The sequence below is a fragment of the Halichoerus grypus genome, chromosome 10 (assembly GCF_964656455.1).
Source record: "Halichoerus grypus chromosome 10, mHalGry1.hap1.1, whole genome shotgun sequence".
NCBI classification, from domain to species: Eukaryota; Metazoa; Chordata; class Mammalia; order Carnivora; family Phocidae; genus Halichoerus; species Halichoerus grypus.
This window is the reverse complement of record NC_135721.1, coordinates 93,474,378-93,490,590: the sequence shown is the minus strand read 5'-3', so window position 1 is coordinate 93,490,590 and position 16,213 is coordinate 93,474,378. Positions and strand designations below refer to the sequence as shown.

The window sequence follows — 16,213 nt, the reverse complement described above, 5'->3', positions numbered from 1 at the left end:
AGGACAGGTTTAGCAACCAAACTGCAGGAAGAGGGATTTAGCTGCACTCAAAAACCACCGGGAGGCGCCTGGGTGGCTTTGTCGGTTAGGTGTCTGCCTTCAACTTGGGTCATGATCCTGGAGTCCCGGAATCGAGCCCCATGGTGGGCTCCCTGCTCGGAGGGGAGTCTGCTTCTCTTCCTGCTCCTCACCCGCTTGTGTTCTCTCTCTCTCTCTCATTCTGTCTGTCTCTCTCTCTCTCTCAAATAAATAAATAATCTTAAAAAAAAAACCACTTAAAAAAAAAAAACAACCAGGAACTAAAATCTGCTTCTTTCTTTGCAGCCTGGAAACAAATCCCATTCTTATCTTTCAGGTTTCAACCATCTGGGAGGGGTACCTTAGCTTCCTTATGGTTCAAAGTTCAAAAATGCTGGGCAAGGACTCTTAGTGACCTAACTTACCCAGCTGTCCAACCCCCCATATGATGTGTGTGTGTTCATATAAGAACACAGCACCTCCCAAGGAAACCAAATACTTGAGGAGGAGGAGCTGTTTCCAGGAGAAATGAGGGGTTTCACCTTAGACTTTAATAATTTCAGCTGCCCTTAGGGGAAAATCGGAGGGGGAGATGAACCATGAGAGACAATGGACTCTGAAAAACAAACTGAGGGTTCTAGAGGGGAGAGGGGTGGGAGGATGGGTTAGCCTGGTGAAGGGTATTAAAGAGGGCACGTTCTGCATGGAGCTCTGGGTGTTATACACAAACAATGAATCATGGAATACTACATCAAAAACTAATGATGTAATGTATGGTGATTAACATAACAATAAAAATTAAAAAAAAATAATTTCAGCTGCCCTTAAGTAAAATATTGGATAACAATTTCTCTAATTTCCACAAGTTTAAGCAAAATGGCATCAGATCACAGAGGAGGGGGCAATGAATATTGCATGCCAGGTAGCGAGGAGAAATACTTCAGAAGCCTCTTGAGGTGAGCCTTTAGGATTGAGTGTGATTTGTCAAGCCAAGAAGGGATTCCAGGGAGAGAGACTTCCAAGCTTGAGCAAATGGACATAAATACATCCTCTTCCAGACCTCTCTTTTTATACTCTGGGAAAATATATTTGAAGCCACCACAAAACAAAGGATAAAAGCATCCTTTTAGTGCAAGGATAGAGGATTAAATGATCTTTAGTTGGACTGAAACACAAGCTGTGTGAATAAACAAGTGAGTAAATCCCCCTACAACTTGACTTTCTCATATGTTACATAAAGATGTAATGGTACCTTAAGGCTCAAGTGACGATTAAATGAGATAATCCCTTAGCCAATGCTTTCACACATAATAAACGCTCAAAAAACCCGCTAGACATCGGCGATTATACTCATAAATGTAGCTGGAAATTTGAATTAAATGCTAAACGCCGGCTAGATTCCATTTTTTAAGTATTCATAGTGAACTCGTTATGCAAACCAAACATCGTGAGGGCAAAATATTTAAAAGTACTCCTTTTAATAGACCAGATACGTACAGTGCCACAAAACCGGGAGAAACCAGGAAACAGAGCTAACGAGTGGCTAAACCCATTCTAAACATGCTCTGATTTTGTGAATTGAGACAGGTGAGAAACAGTGATAAACCTACAAAGAGCTCCCCGGGGACCTGCGGAGCGCCGGGATTCCGCTACCCCGGGTAAGCTGCGGCGAAGGCATAGCTCGGGGACCCACACGACTCAGACGCGCAGGAGCACGGACTCTGAGTCTGGCCCCACCTACAACGAGCACGCCATGCCAGGCCCCGCCAGCCCTCCCCACTTCGTCCGCAGCAGAACCCCACCCCCGCCCCTCGGCCGGTCGACGTCCCCGGCGGCGCAGTCGTGACGTCACTTCCCGTCGCCGGCGCGCACGTGGGAGGAAGTGCCGGTGCCCGCGGCCGCCGCTCCTGCTCGCCTCTTGTTACGTTCGTCCGCCCGCCGGGCCACTTCCTCCAGCTGGGCAGCCGCAATGGGAGTCCCGGCTTTCTTTCGCTGGCTCAGCCGCAAGTACCCGTCCATCATTGTCAACTGCGTGGAAGAGAAGGTGAGGAGCCGCCTCACGGCCGCCCGGCTAAAGCCCGGTGCTCGGGCGCACTTAGGCCGCGGCCCTCGGCGCCCGCCTCCAGCCCCGGGGTCACCGTGCTGGGTCCCGCGCCGCCCTGTCGGCCTGCGGACAGCGGCGGTCTGACACGCGGTTGGGCGCCGGCACCCGGAGTCGGGGCCCGGGAAAGCGGGCGGGGCGGGGCGAGGGCCGAGAGGGGTACGAACTCGCTTGAGGGCTGTTCCTCCCTGGCCCGCTTTTTCCGGGACGGGAAGGCCCCGCCCACGGCTTTGTTTCCTCCCGGCACCGCGCGTTTGGGTTTCGGAAGAGTCTTAGGCTTTTGAACCACTCCCGGCCCGTCCACAGAGTTAGTTGGTTAGGGCTGCTCAGATGCTGATCCTGGACTTTAACAACCTTATAAAGTAATACCCGGCGGCGAGCTTTTTTGTTGTTTACCCCAGTGCGAGAGGCCATTTGTTGCTGTAGTTAGATTCGACGGCAAAAGCAGCGGTCTAGGGCAAGATAGAAGTCTGATAAGTGCCCCCTTGTCTAGGTCCCCTACTGTTGGACAGCTTGCTTGTTAAAATTTTCGGAATTCCTGGATGCACTCGAACAATACACTTTGTTGTTAGTTTGTTAATACATATATAGACTTTTGCCCATTCTTCAGTTTTGTATTTATCGTTTCCGTGTTTTCAGTCCAAGTTCGATTTTGTACTCTTAATTAGAATTTTTGGATTGGGAAGGTTCAGGGTCACATCTTGCCTCCCACCCCTTCGTTTTTGAAGGAAGTACCCAGCCGTCACTGTGAAAACTTATTTCTTTTGGTAAAGGTGGTGAGATCTTGATTTTTGTTTATTTGTTATCCAAGGGGGGAATTGAAAGCCTTGTTTTGATGGTATTCCCAGTATTCCTTGTTTTTTTCTGAAAGAGAAACTGTTAAACTGAATGCTCATTTCCTTTGTTTTTTAAAACTTTTATCAAATTTAACGTACATCCCATTCCATTTTTACTTTCTAGTGATAACCACTTCTGTTTTGGTTCTATTTCTGAATATCATGCTTATTCCTGATTTATTGGTTTTGGGTCTAGCTGTGGATTTCTAGCTATGATAGAAGAGGATTTAGTCGCTCATGCAATCTCCCCCCCCACACACACACCAATCCTCCTAATAATAGTACATCGCTATCTTTATTTTTTCTAAGGGTAAAGTTGATAATTTTAATGTGCCTTTATTTTTTATTGTATCTTCTATATAAAGATCACTTGACTTTTCACTGTCGAAGCTTAGGTATTAGCTTTTCTACTCCAGCTGCCCTTACTCTTCACCTCAGCTCGTCAGCGACACTCTTCCCTTGTTGGCATCCAAAATTTAAATTGTCAGGGCGTTGGCAATACTGATTTGTTTTAAAAGCTAAAAAAATTAGGGGCACATGGGTGGCTCAGTCAGTTAAGCGTCTGATTTCAGCTCAGGTCATGATCTTGGGGTCCTGGGATCAAGCAACGAGTTGGGATACGCGCTCAGCGGGGAGTCTGCTTGTCCCTCTGCCGCGCCCCCCCCCCCCCCCCCGCCCGGCTTGTTCTGTCTCTCTCTCAAATAAATAAAATCTTTAAAAAAAAAAAATAAAACCTGAAAAAATCAAATAGTATTGTCAGTTATTCTTACTATGCCGATTCAGGTTATGTGCTGCTTTTGTCTTTTTCTTGGTGTTGCTTTTCTTCTTTTCCTCTTTAGGTCGTTCCCATTCCAAACTCCCTCTTGTCTCAGCCTATCAAGTCCTCTTTCTTCTTGGAGACTGCTTCTTGAGGTTTTTTACTTCTATTGCTGTCACACCTGGTTATTTAGGGTTGCTGGAAAGCTGTTTCTTGAGATTTTTAACAATTTCTTTCTTCAGTTGGAAGTACTGTGTTCTGATCATCTTTCTTGGCTTAAATCCTTGGTTTTTATTTTCAGTCGAATTCTTAAGAAGTGCTGTGTGGGATATGAGTTTTCTGAGTCCGTTGTATCCTTGTACACATGAATGGTCATTAGCTAAACGTATTTTGAGTTTGAAAATACGTTTCCCTTAAAACTTTGAAAGCATTGTTCTTTTGACTTCTGTCATCCAGTGTTGTTGATGAGAAGTTGAATGTAAATGTGATTTATTTATTTAACCGACACACTTATGTAGTGTTTAGCATGTACCAAGTGTTGTTCTAGGCATTTTACAGATTTATTAATTCTTCATAACCGTATGATTATTACTATTAGAGATGAGAAAACTGAAGCACAGAGGGGTTAAGTAATATACTTAAGGTCACTCAGCTAATGTCAAAGCCAGTGGAACACCATGCTCTTTAATTTCTGTGTTCTTCTGCTTTCATTCTTTTTGTAGTTGATCTATTTTTCTTTCTGAATTTTTTAAAGATCTTTATAACCTTGGTAGTGTAAGCTTTCATGATTATGTACTTAGATATAGGTTTTTTAAAAATTTAAATTCATTTTGATCAGTACTTGGCTGACTGAGTCTGGAAACTTGTGTTCTTCAATTCTAGAGAATGTTCTTTGATTTTTTTCCTGACCTTTTTCTCTGCCCTCTGAATTCTGGATACTGGGCCTCTGATTGATTTATTTTTCATTTCTCTCTGTTCTCCCTTCCCCACTCCCCTTTTGCAGCGTTATTGAGATGTAATTGACCTACCCCAAACTACACATATTTTAAGTGTACAATTTAATAGATACTGACTTATGTGTACATTCATGAAACCATCACCACAATGGAGATAATAAACAATACTCTAAAACATTCCATCTGCCCCTTTGTTATTTCCCCTTAAAGCCCCACCCTGTTGCCTATCTTTAATCAACTGCTGGTATATTTCTGAATCTATAGATAAGTTTTTATTTTCTACGATTGTGTATAAATGGAATTACATAGTAGGCATTCTTTTTTTTTTTTAACGTGGTTCAGTTACTTTCATTCAGAATAATTATTTTGAAGTTTATTCATGTTACGTGTAGCAGAAGTTTGTTTCTTTTTATTTTTGAGTAGTTTCTATGTTGTGCATATATTAAATTTTGTTTATTCATTCATCTGATTAAGGAACATTTGGATTGCTTCCAGTTTGGACCATCAGAAAAACCCAAAAAACCAAAAAACAACTATGAACATTGGTGTCCAAGCCTTTGTGTGGATGTATGCTTTTATTTCTTTGGAGAAAATACCTAGGAGTGAAATGATTGAATTGTATGGTAGATATGTGGTAATTTCAAAAGGAAAGATTACCAGACTGTTTTCCCAAGTGGTTGTGCAATTTTGCATTGCCACTAGTAGTTTATGAGAGTTCTAGTTGCTCTGTTTCTTTGCCAACACCTGGTATGGTTAGTTTTTTCAGTTTTAGTCCTTCCAATGTAGTTTTATCTCTTGGTTTTAATTTGCGTTTCCCTAATGACAAATGATGTGGAGCATCTTTCTGGGTGCTTATTTGCCTTCCATATATCTTCTTGAGTGAGATGTCTATTCAGATCTTTTGCCCCCCCCCTTTTTTTTAAGAGAGGGAGAGGGAGGAAGGGGGGCAGGGGCAGAGGGAGAGGAGGAATCCTAAGCAGGCTTCATGCCTAGTGCAGAGCCCAACGTGGGGCTCCATCTCAAAACCATCAGAACATGACCTGAACCAAAATCAAGAGTCAGCTGCTTAACTGCCTGAGCCATCCAGGTGCCCCTACATTGATTTTTTTTTTTAATTGTTAAACCACCTTGCATTCCTTGGATAAATCCCACTTGATCATGGTATATTATTTTTATGTATTGTTAGATTCAATTGACTAAAGTTTTCTTGAGAATTTTTACCTTTATGCTCAGAAAGGGTATTTGTCTTCCAGTGTTCTTAGGTGTTTGTCCACTTTTGGTATCAGAGTAATTTTGATGTCAGATTGAGTTGTGAAGTGTATGCCCTCTTAGTTTTCTGGGAAACTTTTTGTAAAATTGGTTTTATTTCTTCCTTAAGTATTTGGTAGAATTCACCAGTGAAGCCATCTAAACCTAAAGTTTTTTGAGAATTCTTTAGCTACAAATTCAGTTTCTTTTCTTCCTTTTTTTTTTTTTAAAGATTTTAATTTTTTATTTGACAGAGAGAGAGTACAAGCAGGGGGAGCGGCAGGCAGATGGAGAGGGAGAAGATGACCTGAGCCGAAGGCAGATGCTTAACCGTCTGAGCCACCCAGGCGCCCCAGCAAATTCAGTTTAAGTGAACATAGAGCTATTCAGATTATCTTTTTTTTTTTTTAAGGAGTTTGTGTGTTTTGATTTTTGTCCATTTCATCTAGGTAGTCAAATTTGTTGACATACGGTTGTTCGTAGGATTCCTTACTATCCTTTTGCTCTCAATAGAAAATGTAGTGATGTCATCTTTCTCATTCCTGATACTAATTTTTCTTTTTTGTTTCATTATCAGTCTGGCTAGAGTGATCTCAAAGAACTAGCTTTTGATTTCATTCATCTTTTTTTCCTGTTGTTCCTTCTGCTTTTTATTGAATTCTGCCCTTATTTTTGTTATTTATTTCTTAAGCTCACCCTGGGTTTAGCTGCTTTTCTTGTCCTCATTTCTTAAGATGGCAGCTGAGGTCATTGCTTTGATACATTGTTTCTTCTCATGTAGTTTTTGGAGTGCCTGCTACTACTGTGTCAGTTACATCCCACAAATATTGACATGTTGTGTTTTCATTTTTATTCAGTAACAAATACTTTCTAATAGACTTTTTGACTTCTTTGGCCCTTTGGTTATTTATAACTCTTACTTAATTTTCAAATATTGGGGATTTTAGACTTTGTTACTGATTTCTAATTTAGTTCACTGTCAGAGAACATACTCTGCATAATTTGAATCTTTTTAAAGTTTACCTGATTTGTTTTATGGCCCAGAATATGGTGTTGGTAAATGTCGTTTTGCCTTAAAACAGATGTAAGTTCTGCTGTTGGGTGGAGTGTTTTGTAAATGTTATCATGTTAGTTGATAGGATGTGGAAGAGTTGAACAACACTTACTAATTTTGTTTTTTTTATCAATTACTGATAGGGGTATGGAAATCTATTATATATATAATTATTTGGCTACATCTGTTTTTTGTTTCACTTTTGTTGGTGTTTGCTCCTTGCATTATGTAGCTCTTTTATAAGGTGCATAAATGCTTAGGATTATTATGTCTTCTTGAAGAATATGCTCCTTTATCGTTGAGAAATTAACTTTTTGGGGGCTCCTGGGTGACTCAGTTGAGCATCCGACTCTTGGTTTTAGCTCAGGTCGTGATCTTGATCGTGGAATTGAGCCCCGCCTCATCTGCTTGTGATTCTCTGCTTCTTCCTCTGCCCCTCCCCCACTCATGCTTTCCCTCTCTCTCTCAAATAAATAAAATCTTTTTAAAAATTATCTTTTTTATCCCTGGTATCCCTGCCCCTTTGTTCTGAAATCTGTTTTGTTCAATATTAAGATAGCCAGGTCTTCTGACTAGGTCTATTTCTTTTTGTGTCTTTATATTTAAAGTGTGTGTTTTTATAGGCAGCATAGAGTTAGGTCTTGTTTTTGTATACTGTTTGATGATCTCTTCCCTTTTTTATTGTGGCAGAATACACATAATATGAAATTTGCTATTTTAACCATTTTTAAGTGTAGAATTCAGTGTTACTAAGTACACACAGTATTGTGAAACCATTACCATTATTCATTTCTAGAACTTATTCATCGTCCCAAACAAACTCTACGCATTAAACAATAATTCTCTGTGCTCCCTCCTCTCTTACTTTCTGTCTTGTGAATTTGCCTGTTTTAGTTACCTAATGTAAGTGGAATCGTATAATATTTGTCATTTTGTGTCTGGATTATCGCTTAGCATAATGTTTTCAAGACTTACCATGTTTGCATGTATCAGAATTTCATTCCTTTTTAAGGCTAATAATATCCCATTTTGTGTGTGTGTATATATATCATATTTTGTTTGGACACTTGGGTTATTTTTACCTTTTGACTATTGTGAATAATGCTGCTGTCAACATTGGTGTATAATTATCTGTATTCATATCAATGCTTAGGGTATGTATCTATGAGTGGTCCCTGCTTTCAGCTCTTGGGGTATATGCCTAGTAGAATCGCTGGATCTTGTGGTAATTCTGTTTACCTTTTGAGGAACTGCCAGACTGTTTTCCTAGTCTCCACTTTGTAAGCAGGGCATTAAGGACATTTACATTTCACGTGAGTGTTGGTATGGTTAGATTTAAATTTATCAGCTGGTTTCTGTTTCATCTGTTCATTGTTTCCATTTCCACTTCTTTTGGATTGAGTATTTTTTACCTCATTTTATCTTTACTTTTGATTTAACTACTCTTTATTCATTCAACCATCAGGTTTTCACTTTGTGTCCTTGGCTTATATAGGCCTCCATTCATTAGCTTTCCATTCTTAAGAAAAATGCCTTGGCGCGCATGGGTGGCTCAGTCGGTTAAGCATCTGCCTTAGACTCAGGTCATGATCCCAGGGTTCTGGGATCGAGAGCCCCATGTCTGGGTCTCTGCTGAGCAGGGAGTCTACTTTTCCCTCTCCCTCTACCTTCCGCTCCGCCTGTTTGTCCTCTCTCCGTGTGTGTCTCTCTCTCTCTCTGTCAAATAAATAAAAATCTTTTAAAAAGAAAAAGAAAAATGCCTTAAACTCTCCTAAACTCTAAAGAACTAGCGCTTCTTGCATTATACTGCGCTGCTCCCTACAGTCTCTGTCCTCTGGTTATTTCAGTGTGAGAGCTGAAACAAGGCAATGGTGTCTTGTTTGACTTCAGCTGGGAGTGTTCATGTTGGTGGACTCAAATTTTTCACTGCTCTGCTCATGTTTGTGAATGACTGTGAGAGTGCTGCAAATATTGATTTGGGGGTTACCAAAAAATTTTTAGTAAGTAGGTGAATTAGCAAATAATAGAATTCATGAATAATAAAGATCAGTGGTGTATATGCCACACAGGGTAGTTGTGTGAATTAAATCAATTAATACGAGTTAAGTGCTTCAAACATTGCTTTGTACAGACACTTGATATTTCAGAATGTTATTGCTAAATTAAGTTTCAGGAGTTTGTATGTTCAAGTAAAAGTGGGGATATATTTGTGTCTAACTTTTGGTAATATTGTGTAGTGTAAGATAGTGCTCTGTTTTTATGTAGTGAAATCCAGGTTTCCTACCCTGCTTTTTTTTCTCTCTTCCTTCTATTTGATTGAGTACTTTTTTTATGACTGGCACTAATCTAAGGGGGGGAGGAGGGACAGTAATGAACAAGGAGGCTGTTGGTTCCTGATTCTGCATTCAGTTTTGCTCAGCATACTATTTTTGGGGGAGATGGCTGCTACATTTTTATATAGTTTTATTGAGATATATGACTTACGTACCATACAATTCACCCATTTAAAATTTATAATTAAATAGTTTCTTGTATATTCATGGATGTGGGCAACCATCGCCACAGTCAGTTTTAGAAGATTTTCATCACCTCAGAAAGAAACCTGTACGCTGTAGCTACCAACCCACTATCCCCTGCCCCTGCTACTCGTATCCCTAAGCAACCACTAGTTTACTTTCTGTCTTTATAGATTTCTTTATTGTGACTTGCATGTGAATGGAATCATATAGTCTGTGTTTTTTTCTGGGTGGCTTCTTTCACTTAACATTATGTTTTCAGGGGCGCCTGGGTGGCTCAGTCGTTGATGTCTGCCTTTGGCTCAGGTCATGATCCTGGGGTCCTGGGATAGAGCCCCGCATTGGGCTCCCTGCTCCGCGGGAAGCCTGCTTCTCCTCTCCCACTCCCCCGCTTGTGTTCCCTCTCTCGCTGTGTCTCTGTCAAATAAATACATAAAATCTTAAAAACAAAAAAAATTATGTTTTCAAGGTACGTCCATGTTATAGCATGTATCAGTACTTCCTTCTTTTTTATGGTTAAGTAATGCTTCATTGTGTGGATATACCACATTTTGTTTATCCATTTGTGTATTGATGGACTTTTGGGTTGTTTCCACCTTTTGACTGGTATGAGTAATGGTGCTACATTCACGTACAGGTTTCTGTGTGGACCTGTTTTCATTTACGAGGTATATACCTAGAAGTGGGAATTCTGGATTATAGGGTAACTCTATGTTTGATTATTTGAGGAACTGCCAGACTGTTTTCCTAAGTGGCTGCAGCATTTTAATTCCCACCAGCAGGTTTTCAGGGTTTTAGTTTCTCCACATTCTCACTAATACTTGTTACCTGACTTTATTTTCGCCATCCTAATGGGTGTGAAGTTGATATCTCATTGTAGTTTTTATTTGCATTTCTCTTAGGACTAAATTATACTGAGCATCTTTTTTCATGTGCTTATTGGCCATTTGTATATCTTTTTTGGAGAAATGTCTATTCATATTCTTTGCGTGTTTTTAAATTGGGTTGTCCTTTGATTGAATTGGAAGAGTTTTTAAAATTATATATTCTGAATACAAGCCCCTTAAAAGATATATGACTTTCAGATATTTTTTTTTTCCTATTTTGGGTTGTCTTTCCACTTTCTTGACAGTGTCCTTTGAAGCAAGAAGTTCTTAATTTTGATGATGAAATCTAATTTATTTTTTCTTTAGTTGCTTGTGCTTCTGGTGTCACATCTGAGAATCCATTTGCCAAATCCAAAGTCATGAAGATTTATGCCTGTGTTTTCTCCTGAGAGCTTTATACTTCTAACTCTTAAATGTGGGTGTATGATCCATTTTGAGTAAAGTTTTGCATACGGTGTGAGGTTAAGTCCAACTTCATTCTTCGGTGTGTGGCTATCCAATTGTTACAGCACCATTTGTTGAGAAGTGTTCTTTGCCAATTCAGTGGTCTTGACACCTTGTTAAGAAGCAGTTGACTATAGGTATATGGGTTTATTTCTGGTCTTTGATTTCTGTTCTGTTGATCTATATGTTTATCCTGGTACTGGTACCATAGTGTCTTGATTACTGTTGCTTTGTAGTAAATTTTGAAATCAGGAAGTATAAGTCCTCTAGTTTATTCTTTTTTGAGGATTATTTTCTATATTCTGGCTTTCTTGCATTGCATATGAATTTTACAATCCACTTCAGAGTATAGATTTTACATTTCTTTGATTAATTTTAGTTTTAGGATACTATTATGACTGGAATTATTTTCTTACTTTTGTTCATTGCAAGTGTATAGAAATTAAATTGCTTTTTTTATATTGATCTTGTATCCTGCAACCTTGCTGAACTCATTCTAATAATTTTTTAGTGGCTTCCTTAGGATTTTTAATATACGAGATCACATCATGCAAATAAGGAGTTTTACTTCCTCCTTTACAATCTAGATGCTTTTTACTTCTTTTTCTTGCTTAATTGCCCTGGGTAGAACCTCCATGACAGTTTAGAATTGAAATGACAAAGAGTGGACATCCTTGCCTTGTTCCTGACCTTAAAGGGAAACCATCTACTTCATCACCATTAAGTATGATGTCAACTGTTTTTTTTGGTAGATGCCCTTTATGTAAGGCACTTATCTTCCATTCCTAGATTTTTGAGTTGTTTGGTTTTTGTTTTTAATCATGAAAGGGTGTTGGATATTCTCAAATGCTTTTTCTATATCTATTGAGTTGGTCATGTGATTTTTGTCTTTCATTCTATTCATGTTATGTATTGCATTAATTGATTTTTTGTTGTTAAACCAACTTTGCATTGCTAGGATAAGTCCTACCTTGGTCATGCTGTATAATTCTTTTCATATATTGCCAGATTCAGTTTGCTAGTATTTTGCTGAGGACTTTTACATCCATGTTCATAAGAGTCTGTAGTTTTGTTTTCTTGTGATATCTTTGTCTAGTTTTGGTTATCAGGATAATATTGGCCTCATAAAATGTGTTGGAAAGTGTTTCTTCCCTTTTTTTGGAAAAAATTGTGAAGAGCTGGTATTAATTCTTTGGTAGAATTTAGTGGAGAAACCATTTAGGTTTGGGTTTTACTTTTTTAATTAAGATTTTATTTATTTGTCAAGAGAGGAAGAGGGAGAGAGAGAGAGTGGGTGTGCACAGCAGGGGGAGCAGCAGGCAGAGGGAGAAGCAGGTAGCCCAATGTAGGACTCGATCCCAAGACCCTGGGATCATGACCTCAGCTGAAGGCAGATGCTTTTAACCAACTGAGCCACCCAGGCATCCCTAAGCTTGGGCTTTTAATTGTGGGTAGTTTTTTCTTTTTTCTTTTTCTTTTTACTGGTTTTGCCTCATATAGGTTTATTCAGATTATTTCTTTTGTCATTTTTGTATTTTGTCATTTTTGTAGCTTGTTTTTCTATTGTACATTTCATCTAAGTTATCTGATTTGTTGGAGTACTATTCATGATCCTTTTTGTTTCTGTAAAGTTGGCAGTAACGTTCTCTCTTTTGTTTCTGATTCTAGTAATTTGAATCTTCTCTTTTTCTAGGTCAAAGTGACTAAAGGTTTGTTGATCTTTTGAAAGAACCAATTTTTTGGTATCATAGGTTTTTTCTCTTTATCTTTTTATTTTCTATTTCATTTTTCCTCTAATGTCATTTCTTCTGTTGGCTTTGAGTTTAATTTGCTATTATTTTTCTAGTGTCTCAAGGTGCATATATGCACGGTTACGTTATGGATTTGAGGTCTTTCTTAATATAGACATTTACAGCTATGTTTTTTTTGAACACTGCTTTGACTCTATACCCTAGACTTTGGTATGCTGTATCTTCAGTTTCATTCATCTCAAAGTATTTTCTTTCTTTTTTTTTTTATTTTTTATTTATTTGACAGAGAGAGAGAGAGAGAGCACAAGTAGGCAGAGAGGCAGGCAGAGAGAGAGGGAGAAGCAGGCTCTCCATTGAGCAGGGAGCCCGACGTGGGGCTCGATCCCAGGACTCTGGGATCATGACCTGAGCCGAAGGCAGCCGCTTAACCAACTGAGCCACCCAGGCGCCCCTCAAAGTATTTTCTGATTTCTCTTTTGATTTCTTCAATTCACTGGTTATTCATTCATGAGTGTGTTAATTTCCACATATTTATGAGTTTGCCAGATTTTTTCCTTTTATTTCTAATTTCATTTCATTGTGGCTGGAGAACATATTTTGAATTATTTTTGTGCTTTTAAATTTTTTGAGATTTGTTTGGCCTGCTGGAAAATGTTCTGTATGCAGTTGAGAATGTATATTCTGTTGTTGGGTGGAGTGTTCTATAGAAGTCTGTTGGATGTGGTTGGTTAATAGTGTTCACGTCATCTATTTCCTTATTGATCTTCAGTCTAGTTTTACTCATTATTGAAAGTGGAGTATTGAAGTCTTTATTTTTACTGTTGAATTGTCTATTTTTTTCATTTCTGTCATGTATTAAAAGGCTGGTGTTTTAAAAAATGTTTTTTACAACAGCTTTTTATTTTATTTTTTAATTGAAGTATAATTAGCACACAGTGTTATTTAGATGTACGCAGTGTTAGTTTCATGTGTACAGTATGATTCAACAATTCTATACAGTACTCAGTACTCATCAGGGTGTAATGCATTCTAAATCCCGTTTATATGTTTCACCCATCCCCTCACCCATCTCCCCTCTGGCCACTATGAGTTTGTTCTCTGTATTTAACAGTCTGTTATTTGATTGTCTTTTTGTCTTTTGTTTTGTTTTGTTTTTAAAACTGTACATATGAGTGAAATCATATTGTATTTGTCTTTCACTGTCTAACTTATTTCACTTTGCATTATATCCTAGGTCCATCATGTTGTTGCAAACGACAAGATCTCATTCTTTTTAATGGCTGAGTAATATTGTGTGTGTGTGTGTGTGTGTGTGTATACACATATATATATATCACAATTTCTTTATCCATCTGTGGATGGACACTTGGGTCACTTCATATGTTGGCTGTTGTAAATAATGCAGTAAACATAGGGGTGCATATATCTTTTTGAATTAGTGTTTCTGTTTTCTTTGGGTAAATACCAGTAGTCGAATTAAGTGGATCATGTGGTAATTCTGTTTTTAACTTTTTGAGGAACCTCCATACTGTTTTCCACAGTGGCTGCACCACTTTGCATTCTTACCAACGGTGCAGAAGGATTCCTTTTACTCCACATCCTCGTCAACACTTATTTCTTGTGTTGGTTTTAGCCATTCTGACAGGCACGGAATATCTCATTGTGGTTTTGATTTGCATTTTTCTGATAGTTAGTGGTGTTGAGCATCTTTTCCTGTGTCGGCCATTTGTAGGTCTTCTTTAGGAAAATATCTATTCAGGGCCTTTGCTTATTTTTAAATTGGATTATTTGGTTTCTTTTGGTGTTGAGATGTATTAAGTTCTTTATATAGTTTGGATATTAACCCCTTATAGGACAGATCATTTGCAAATATCTTCTATTTGCTAGGTTGCCTTTTTGTTTTGTTGATGGTTTCTTTCACTGTGCAAACATTTGTTTTGGTATAGTCCCAGCAATTTAATTTTGTTTTGTTTCCCTTGCCTGAGGAGACATATGTAGAAAACTATTTTTATGGCCAACATCAGAGAATTATTGCCAATGTTTTCTTCCAGGAGTTTTATGGTTTCAGATCTTACATTTAGGTCCTTCGTTAACCCATTTTGAGTTTATTTTTGTGCATGGTGTAAGAAAATGATCATGCAGCTGTCCAATTCTCCCAACACTATTTGTTGAAGAGACTGTCTTTTCCCCATTGTATATTCTTGCCTTCTTTGTCATAGATTAATTGACCATATATGCATGGGTTTATTTCGGGGTTCTCTATTCTGTTCCACTGATCTATATCTCTTTTTGTGCCGGTACCATACTGTTTTGATTACTACAGTTTCGTAGTACATCTTGAAATCTGGGATTGTAATACCTGAAGTTTTGTTCTTCTGTATGAAAATTGCTCTGGCTATTTGGGGTCTTTTGTGATCCCATACACACTTTAGTATTATTTGTTGTAGTTCTGTGAACAGCGATATTAGTATTTTGATAGGGATTGCATTAAATCTGTAGATAGCTTTGGATAGTATGGACATTTTAACAATATTAGTTTTCTCAGTCCCTCAGCATGGAATATCTGGGTCATCTTCAGTCTTTCATCAGTATTTTATAGTTTTTAGAGCACAGGTTTTTTCACCTTCTTGGTTAAGTTTTTTCCTAGGGATTTTTTTTTTATTTTTTTTATTGTTATGTTAATCCCCATACATTACATCATTAGTTTTAGATATAGTGTTCCATGATTCATTGTTTGTGCATAACACCCAGTGCTCCATGCAGAACGTGCCCTCCTCAATACCCATCACCAGGCTAACCCATCCTCCCACCCCCCTCCCCTCTAGAACCCTCAGTTTGTTTCTCAGAGTCCATCGTCTCTCATGGTTCGTCTACCCCTCCGATTTCCCCCCCTTCATTCTTCCCCTCGTGCTACCTTCTTTTTTTTTTTTTTCTAAACATAGATTGCATTATTTGTTTCAGAGGTACAGATCTGAGATTCAACAGTCTTGTACAATTCACAGTGCTTACCAGAGCACATACCCTCCCCAGTGTCTATCACCCAGTCACGGCATCCCTCCCACCCCACCCCCACTCCAGCAACCCTCAGTTTGTTTCCTGAGATTAAGAATTCCTCCTATCAGTGAGGTCATATGATACATGTCTTTCTCTGTTTGACTTATTTCGCTCAGCATAATACCCTCCAGTTCCATCCACGTCATTGCAAATGGCAAGATCTCATTCCTTTTGATGGCTGCATAATATTCCATTGTATATATATACCACATCTTCTTTATCCATTCATCTGTGGATGGACATCTTGGCTCTTTCCACAGTTTGGCTATTGTGGACATTGCTGCTATAAACATCGGGGTGCACGTACCCTTTCGGATCCCTACTTTTGTATCTTTGGGGTAAATACCCAGTAGTGCAATTGCTGGATCCTATGGTAGCTCTATTTTCAACTTTTTGAGGAACCCGCATACTGTTTTCCAGAGTGGCTGCACCAGCTTGCATTCCCACCAACAGTGTAGGAGGGTTCCCCTTTCTCCACATCCCCGCCAACATCTGTCATTTCCTGACTTGTGAATTTTAGCCATTCTGACTGGTGTGAGGTGGTATCTCATTGAGGTTTTGATTTGGATTTCCCTGATGCCGAGCGATGTT

At 38.8% G+C, this 16,213-nt stretch overlaps 1 protein-coding gene across 2 annotated transcripts in view; it reads left to right on the top strand.

The window, feature by feature from the left end:
- Positions 1 to 1,879: 1,879 nt before the first annotated feature.
- The window catches only part of XRN2 (5'-3' exoribonuclease 2), an 87,610-nt gene continuing 73,276 nt past the window's right edge, over positions 1,880 to 16,213 (top strand). For both annotated transcript variants that reach the window (XM_078056856.1, XM_036091486.2), the window contains exon 1: positions 1,880 to 2,062. In XM_078056856.1, coding sequence (XP_077912982.1) covers positions 1,988 to 2,062 — 75 coding nt within the window. In that variant the 5' untranslated portion in view covers positions 1,880 to 1,987. The remainder of the gene's footprint in view (positions 2,063 to 16,213) is intronic.